General features: G+C 38.0%; 1 protein-coding gene across 1 annotated transcript in view; it reads left to right on the top strand.

Moving 5' to 3' along the window:
* The window catches only part of MRPS27 (mitochondrial ribosomal protein S27), a 44,654-nt gene that overhangs the window by 1,875 nt on the left and 33,461 nt on the right, over window positions 1-9,318 (top strand). The window contains exons 2-4 of the mRNA XM_085043790.1: window positions 62-139; window positions 6,196-6,266; window positions 8,135-8,193. Of these exons, the coding sequence (XP_084899916.1) occupies window positions 62-139; window positions 6,196-6,266; window positions 8,135-8,193 (208 nt within the window). The remainder of the gene's footprint in view (window positions 1-61; window positions 140-6,195; window positions 6,267-8,134; window positions 8,194-9,318) is intronic.

Genomic DNA, 9,318 nt, shown 5'->3' with positions numbered 1-9,318 from the left:
AAATGTTTGTTTAGAGCTGTCTAAGCAACCTAGCTTACACAGTGATTTCTCTCTTCATTAGGTCGAAGAGCTCTTCTTTCTTCAGCCTATGTGGATACCTCAAAATGGGAAAAGAGACAAAAGGAGGAGCACAGCCTGGGTGAGAAAAGTTTGTTTCTTGTCTTCACTTTGTCTAATTAATTGCAGCCTGAGCTCATTTTTGGCTGTCATATCATCTATAAATCCTTCAAAATAAAAAAAGTGTGTGAAACAATAAGCTTCTGAGCTTTTATGTCAAAAAGCACTCAACATGTTAAAAATTTGTCATATGTATTCAAAGCTATAGTGCAGAATCAAGTTATAATTTGCCCATTTACTTAATGTTTGATTTCTAGAAGCCATTTTTTTTCTTTCACAAAATCCAAAGTGTATGACTGTCTTTGAGTGTTGTCTTTATTGACATTGTTTTAACAGTACTGCAGTGTGAAAGAAAAGCTATTCTGTAAGTATTGCAAGACAATCCCATTTTAAGACATTTTTTAAAGAGAAAATTTTTCTCAGGGTTTTGCAGTTTCCTCTTGAGTCACATATTTTTTTTTGGGGGTGGGGAATAAAACGAAATATTTTCAAGAAGTTATGTGTTAAACTGTATCTGCATATGGTGTTGAGATCTCCCGTGCAAATGTTATCACTAAATTATTTGTCTAGATTAGATTTGAAATGACATTCCACCATCTTTTTGGTGACTACGTTAAATAGAAAGCATCTTGCGAAGCGTTTTTCCATGCTAAAGATAGATATTCATTGTTCTGTACCACAAGTGTTTTGAGGATTCCTTAATGCATAGTCTGTGTCTTCCGTTTTTCATCCCTTCGCCCCTGAACTGTGGTTGTTACTTGCAGCACAGATTATGAAGTGAGAGAAGAATTGTCAGGTGAAATTCAGGGGTTTTTGTCAGGCAGGAGGGCAGACAAAATGATTAGACTGATGGTTTTTATGCGCTAATTAGTTTGTTTTATTTGCCTATGAGCATCTAGGTGGGTGTTGTCAACATGTACTGTGCATGGATCAGAAACAGCCAGTGGGTCCTCAGGACTGTAGCTTGGATCTCGCAGAGACTGTTAATACCTTGTTACACTTCCCTGTCAATAGGTCTGCTCATGCAGTGTATTTTGGGCTGGAGCTGCAGATATGTGCCCTGGGATGCATTTGAACTAGTCACCTCTAGGTGAAAATGGGTTATTTTGACAAATGTTGTAGCCAACAGAAATCCACTGTAGAAGAAAACGTTGTGTTAGTGCTAGTACAGTCCATGTTTGGCTTTCTCCAGGCCTGGCAAAACCTTTTGTGGCTGCTTGGCAGGCACAGTTCTTGCTGCTCCTCTGCTGATGATCTTGAGCCAAAGCAGATGTCTGTTCCATGCTTTTCAAAGAACTGCTTTGCATTTTCATTTTGTGTTCACAGAAAAGAGAAAACAAGTTAACATGATGTCAGCTGTATTAGCATTTTCAAAGAGTAGACAGCCCTGCAGACGTCTGCTCTGTAGCTGTCAGTTGTATGGTTGCACATACAATCTTGTGTGTACTAACTGGTGATTTTAGCTAGAGTGAGTCCCTTGTGTTGAAGAGATGCTCTTTTATTTGTGTGTTTCAAACGTTTCAGAACAGGTGTTACACATAACTATGTTGAGAGGATACTTTTAAAGGAAAAAGAAGTATTTTTTTATCTAAAGTCAGTTCCATTTCTCTGCTGCAATGATGTGCCATCCCAGATGCAAACACTGGCTGTGTCCCTGTAAGATGCGCTTTATTGTCTTCTCTGTAACCTCCATTTAGAATCCGTGCATGAATGAGTTTAGCAAACTTTGGTACTGTATGGGAAAGAGCAAGACTGTATCTTGTGTACCAAAGTGCATTTGTTCAAGAACATAAGAATTGAAAATGTGTTAATTTGGAATTTGCCAGCTGTTTGTGGGTAGGAAGACGTAATTTGGATCCCACTTATCAAAAGTGAAGTACCAAGAAAACCAGAATCCCAGGGGATGGCAGAATCCATGTGAGATAGGAAATGTCTTTTTTTTGTTAGAATGGTTCACAGTACCTAAAGTGGCTCATCTGGAACACCAGGGGGCGGTGCTGCCCTTACAGACGAATAATTTCCATTCAAAGCCTTGTTCAGCACAAAGCTGTTGTTCTTTCTAGTTACGTGGAAATAGAGATAGATGTGGAACATATAAATTTGTAAGGTAAAATACTTGCTTCAGCCTTCCTTTATGTTTTAATTGGGTCTTTAAAATAAAGCAAGGCTTTCTTTATAGCACTGCTTAGCCTGTGAATTAAGGTATTAACTCTGCACATCACTCCCAGGAGAAGTAAACACAGCATCTCAGTTTATCATCATTCCCCACCACTGGATCAGAACTCTGTCCTAAGTGAACCACTTCTAAGAATACAAGGGTATAAACAGAATAAAACTGCCCTTACATGGTGGCCAAATGTGTGACTTACTGATAATGTTCCACTTGTTGATGTGACTGCATTCTCTGAATAGGTACACACTGTGAGTAAAACTGAAATTGTGATGATTTCCTGGGCCACCAAACTGGCATTAGAAGTCATAACCACTGACTTGGAAGGTGAGGCTCAGTATTTTCCCAGTCATTGTCCTGAATCACCCTATTGCAGGCAACAAGACATTGAGTTTCTATGAACAAATGAAAATAAAAGTGAACATGATACCTCAGATATCAGTATTCTACAGATCCCTGTGAAGTCATGGTCAGAAACAAAATGACCTAAGCTTATATTTATTGTTTGTTTTTTTAATTTAAATCCATTGGATTCTTGAATATGCAGAAATATATCTTTAGAGAACTTGAATCTTTGGAGTTAATCTTGTAGAAATGTATTTTTAGGCAGCATGTATGAGAGATTGTATGGACTAGTGGTTTTTTTGATAATGAGTCAGATAAAAGCATTTGCCACATGTATATGTTAAAATGTAGACAGAATTTTGATTTTATCATTAAAATGCTGATTTGGTTTATATATCAATGTAGGCACTCAGGTTTTACGACCGGCAGTGCTAGGAGACTGGGGCATTCACATGCTTGCATTCTAGTACTGCTGTCAGGATGTTTTAACTAAGAAGAAGCTTTAGTCTTGATTATTGAATAGCAACTTACGGAGAAAACTTGATTTGCAATAGTTAGCTGAATTATTTCAAATTACGAGTATTAGAAAAAAGAGGTCTGGGTTTAGGTGCTCTTGACAGAAAACAAGCTAGGAAAGAATTGCAGCAAATAGTTCCTGTAATACTACTACTGCAGAAACAGAACCTTGTCTGATAAAAAAGCTGAATTTCCATTACCTTCCTTTTAAGATTCCTCGGCTTTCATTTTATTGTGACTCTTTCACTGGAGATGACAGATAAGTGTTTCATGTTTATATGGAGTTCACAGATAAGTGCTTTCCATACTTTAGATCTGATGGAGAGTCCCAGCTTTGTAGACGGCAGTAAAGATCAGTCATTAAAATTCTATGTGTGAACTCTCTCAGAGGATGCTGTTGTATAATAGCTAACAGTCTTGTGATCTTGTATTCATGGCATTGTGTGTTTTTTGGGTTTATATTCTACTAAAGGAGTCAGTATTTTCTAAAGTGGGCTCTTCATCTTCATGAGCACCTAGACAAATGCCAAGCTTAGGGCTTGAGTGTGCGCCAAAATGGTCATAGCGATTACCTTCTACTTTTGGGAAGATAATGCATAACAAAACCAGTTCTGTAATAGATAAGTGAACTCTGAATCTCAGGTCCACATTGCTCTGTCATCAAGCATACCAGATTTTGGAGCAAACACTTCTTTCCAGCTGTCTAAAAACAGAGATGAAAAATGGTGGATGACAGTTGAGTTGGTTCATTTAGTCAAGGACCTACCCAGTTCTTTGATTCTGGTTAAGTTGAGCTGGTTGCAGCATTCCTTCTCTCTGGCTTGTAGCACTACTGGCAATGCTCCCTGTGCCTTTACCCGTGTGCTTCATCATGACCTTTGTGAGTTCTGGAGAGATGGGTAATCCAGAGTTGAATACAGACACTTCTTTCAAGGGTATTCCCATATAAATTCCTTTACCATTAAAAATTCCATGTTTTTTAGTGGCTGTCTTGTATAGCATAATCTTGATAGCCCACATCAACTCAGCATCATGTGCTGTCTTTTGTAGGAGCTGGTACTGGCCTTACTAACTTTGCCACTTTGGCCTTTGCTTTCATGGTCATGAAAGGGTTGCCTTCCCTCAGCCAGAAGATAAATGCTCATTTTGTGTTTTGAAGAGCTCCTTAGGAAGAAAGTTTTTATGTAAACAAGGAATTCTGCTATGTGGCAGACAGCAGTATTGTACAGACTAGGAGTAAGCTGTTTTATTCCAAGTCAGGGCTCTATGATTTTACTGGAAAGAAAACTTCATCCATATGCTATAATTTGACAGATTATCTGTAAAATCAGAGTAGCAATGAATGCCATGTGTACTGTTAGGACTGTGTACTGATGCCTGATGGGTTTTTTGTCCTTTTTCATTATACTTTTATATTCTTTTTATATCCTTTTTACCCTTTCCCGTTTCTGTACTTTTTACTCCCTGTATCTTAGCCCCACATGTTTATAACCCTTGTACTCTAGCCTAATTCAGAATTCTTTGGAGAAGATGAAACAATCTCCACAATCTCAAGAGCATGAGGTACCAACCTTGAAAGAGCCCCATCACTGGGACATGTTTTTGTAAACTAAGTTATAACCTTTTTGGGAGGAGGTAATTTGAATAAGGAAGCAATTACTTCATTTGTTAGGCTTCTTATTGGGGAATTTTAGATAAGTATGCTAATCTATGAAGTCCATAAATTGTATACGCGTGATAGCGTCGCTCTTTTCGTCGTGGTGCACCTGGGATCCTATTAAACCAAGGTAACACCCTTTTTCCTTTACTGCGTGTCTGCATCTCAATTTTTTACCAGCATTTTAGGCATCAGTACCTTCCAGTGTTCACTGTGGTACAGGTGTGTTTTTAAAGTAATAAATAGTGGTATCACTTCTTTTGTCCCTCAGAGACACAGCATGTTACTAGTGCAGTGCTGCTTCCTGTCCCTGATGACTTTGCAAGAATAGAAGGCTTAGTCAGTTCAGATGTGGTGCTGCCATTTCTGCTTACTCACAATTCATTGATAGGTGTGGAGGCAGGATGACATTTTGGAAAATGAATTGTAAAGCGAGCCAACCCATCAGCTCTGCAAGGATGGCCAGTGGGCCTTAAGAAGAGGTGTCAGAGGAGTGACTCATTTAGTAACAGTTGTAAAGGATGAAGCAAGTTCCAAATGTTTCAGAGGGAGTGTGTTAGATTCCTGGTCCTCAGGATGGAGGAGAATAGCAAGAAAGGGTACGATTGAGGTTTCTAAAGCTTATAGATTTGATATCATCAGTTCATGTCTCAAATAGGAATCAAACAGATGACATTAAGCATATGTTGAACAGCTTACTCTTTCTGAGTCATCTTTATTTTCCAGGAACAGTACAAAACTAAAACTCCAAATAACATTAATATAATTTCAAATTAAATTCGTTAAACACAATGGCTGACGACCTGTTCAACAGTCAGAAGTTTAAGCTCCTACATGGTCAGATTAATATTGTTATATGATTGCTGAAGCAGAATGCTATAAAGTTACTTAAGTACTGGCACAGTGTCCCATTTGATTAGCAGGATTTCTTTGGATTGCTGTTTGTGACTGTGAGGTTTATCAGTATGGTACTACATGTTTCTGTGTCTCATTGTTTTACTCTAAAATAAAAACCCATGCCTAAAGCACTGTCCAGCATATGCTAGGCTTGAATGCAAGTGGGAGTTTTAAGGTCATCTGCTAATTTTTTTTTAGATTACTTATATTAGTTATACTAATTTCATCCAGCACATTATAGGGTGGTTTGTTTTTTTCCCCTTTTTTACTAAGAAGTTAGGATCATCATGCTGAGAACTTTTTAATGTATTATTTTCTGGTAAAGTATTCAACAATAATTGAAAGTATTGTTTTCATACATCTTTGAAATGAGATATTAAGATCCCAGAATTTAATTTCACAGACATAGGTTCTATTCTAGGTTGTATCATGGCTCTGCAGATTTTCCTATAGTGCTAGCTGATTAAACCCACTCTTTTTCTGCTTTCTCCAGCTGACTTAGCCCACTTAATGGACAGAACCTATGAAAGAAAACTGCCTGTCAGCTCGTTGACAATAGCCCGGGTAAGGAAATAAATCCCAATCATAAAGTGATAGAACTGACAGTGGAATACTTGTGTAATCAAGTGAGCTGAGATGGGATAAATGATGTCACCTCTGTTGGGAGTTCTGGGATCGTAAATGTCTTGTTGTACTGTTAAATTGCTGTATAAAGATTTTTTATTGATACTTTGTACTCTTTAGTTAGTACCCAGACCATAAGGTCTTCAAAACAGCATTCTTTTTTCTCTGTAAAATCGGTCCTCACTGTTACTGGCTTGTGTATTTCCCAATATGTTTTTCCTGCATTCCTGTGGCTTCTGTCTTTGTGAGAGCTTTAACACCTCCTCAGACACTGTATAAGAACCCAGGCTGCTAAGGGAATGCATTGAATTAGTACACTGCGCTGTCTGTCTTCCTCCGCTTCCAGGCTTCTTTCAGAGTGAGGCGGAGGTGGGCATACTTGGCTTTTATAGCTTTCTTTCATTGCAGTAGGCTGAGGCAGAACAAATGCTGACGTGGATTAAGCAAAGCCATTATTTTTACTGGAATTAGTAATCAGTTCCATCCTCTGGATGGGTTAATCTGGAAAGAGGGAGGGAAAGGAGAGATACGAGATGCGTTTTTAAGTTCCCTGTGTAAATGAGTGTTCATAAGGAGGAAGGGGAATAAAAAGCAAACTAATTTCAGTCTTTAAGCTGAGTACTCAGTTACCTCAGCAATATCCCTAATTAGTAATACCGCTAATGAAGATAACTTACGCTGAGGAATCGCAGAACACTTTATTCAGTTACAAGAGCAAGCATTTACACAGATGGAGCATTCTTGACCATTGCTTCTGAGACAGTGTCCATGAGGGAAATGGGTGTTCTTTCCTTTTTATGAATCAGATTAATTCCTTTCCTGCTTTGGGCTGACCTCCCTGGAGAAATGGAATTTTCAGATTGTGAAATAGCCCCACTTTCCAATACCTGGAGCTAACATCAGATTTGTATTTTCTAAAATGTAGGTAAAACACACAGGCATGCTATGGCCATGCTCAAAAGAGGAGATACAAAGAGAATTAAGAAATGGGAGACCAAATACCAGTCAACTGAAATTACTGTTTTTTGCTTAGGCTTAGGGTAAAGAGAAGTACTGACCTTGAGAACATGTTCATGTCTTCTGAATAAAGCTATTATAATATCAAGATGCTGTAGTGTTCCGGCATCTTTATGCTTATATTAGTAAAATGTACAGGAAAACAGGATTCACTGTTAACATAAGACAAAGTCTGGTTGAAAACTTGGTTTGTATGTAAGTAATTGATAGCACTGGGAATGCTGTAAGAAGACAGGATTGTAAATGAGAGGACAATTGTGCTTTACACAATGGGGGTTGATGTTTTTCTTACCATTACAAGTATAGTGAAATACAAAACGTTGTTGTCCCTGTGCTTCAGCATATATAGTATGAATGGGCACAACAGGCAAACCATAGTTAAAAGAATATTTTTTGGAAAAAGAAATGAGGCATGTCAAGACTCACTCAAAATTGTGGCAAAAAAATGTAAGGAGCCGCATCCTTACGCGGAAATGTAAGGTGTGATTGAAAAGCAAAAAATTTAGAGGAACAGCAAAAATACAGGGTACTGAACTACAGGCTACTCAGATGCCCTTCACAGTGCATGAAGTTTCCTAGAATTGAGGAAGGGAGTTGTCTCAGTTTAAAAAGATTTGAGTTCTAGCAGTCTAGAAGAAACTAGAGTTAGGAGCAAGCAAAGGTGTGAAGAGTTCCAGTACTGTCAGTAAGCTAAATATGCCAGACAGATGTGTTTTGTTATTGCATTTTCTTCTAATGTGCCTTGTGTGAGTGCTCCCTTTTTAAGCTGTTATTTCTTATTTTTTAATCAGTTTGTTGACAACATTTCCTCACGAGAAGAAGTGGATCAAGCTGAATACTACCTTTACAAGTAAGTATCTTTTCCTCTGAACAGACTTTGAATAATGAAGTTTGTCTTTTGAACACTGACCCTTTCCAGCTTCTTGGCTTTGATTTCTCTCTTGCAAAGTATGCACATCTACTTGTCTTGCAGCTCACAGCTAAGGGCCTTTTTGGCAACTTCTCTGTGGTTATGGCTGCCCTTCTCTGGACCTCTGGCATTGTCTCCTGTCAAGCATGTTAAACTGAGATACTGAACAGCTAAAGCAACCTTCAGCTGTGGTTTACATTAGAGATGCTGAAATTACAAGTAATGTTTGTTCACAGTTTTTCCTTCTGATGCTTTATTTCTGTTCTCTGAGTTATTATGTATCTAAATTTGCTATATGCATATCTACATGTAAATGTAGGACTCAAGGAAGCTTGTTTCCTTAGAACACCGGAAAATGAAAATGGGCATACTGTGGTAATGATCAAGTCAAGGTTCAATGAAGTATTATTACTTTTATGTTCCCATTTAAGCTGTGCAGTTCACTTTATGCTTGGGTTGTTATGGTTTTTGGCAACTGTTTTTCTGTTGACTGAAGTGTACAGGGTACCTTTTCTGGTAGTGTTAGGTTGAATGCTTGCTTGCTTCAAGTCAATACCTCTCAATACTGACTTTAAGATGATAGCAATTCTTGCTGATCACTCAAATAACTTAATTCTTTTATGATGATTGCATAAACATTTTGAGAACTAAGTTTTGTGATGGACAAAGTAACACATCTGTCAAAGTGCATGAGAGAGCATCCTTACTAATAATGTCAGGTTATTTGGAAATAATTATGATTGGTTTTTTTAAATTAAGGTGTTTTCTGTATGTCCGCTTTAAGTATATGCACAGTTTTAAGTATGTGACTGCATTAGCCTTCAGATGTTCATGATTCTGTGGTACTATTGAGACAGTGTCTGAACCTCAGAGCTTCAAGATAGAAACAATATAAACCCCATTTGTTAATACTTGCAACATCCTGTCGTGAAAAAACAAAAGTAGGCAGAGGAATCTCTCACAGAGGGGAGGTTAGTGAAGTTTTCATTTCTTTTGATCAAGATTTCCTTAGTCCTATCAGAATCTGTGGTCCGAAATCAGTTTTCCATCCTGCAGCAGCAGAGA

This window comes from Lichenostomus cassidix, chromosome Z (assembly GCF_008360975.1).
Source record: "Lichenostomus cassidix isolate B80296 chromosome Z, HeHo_3.0, whole genome shotgun sequence".
NCBI classification, from domain to species: Eukaryota; Metazoa; Chordata; class Aves; order Passeriformes; family Meliphagidae; genus Lichenostomus; species Lichenostomus cassidix.
Note: the sequence above shows the minus strand (reverse complement) of the source record. Positions and strands in the feature narration are given on the sequence as shown.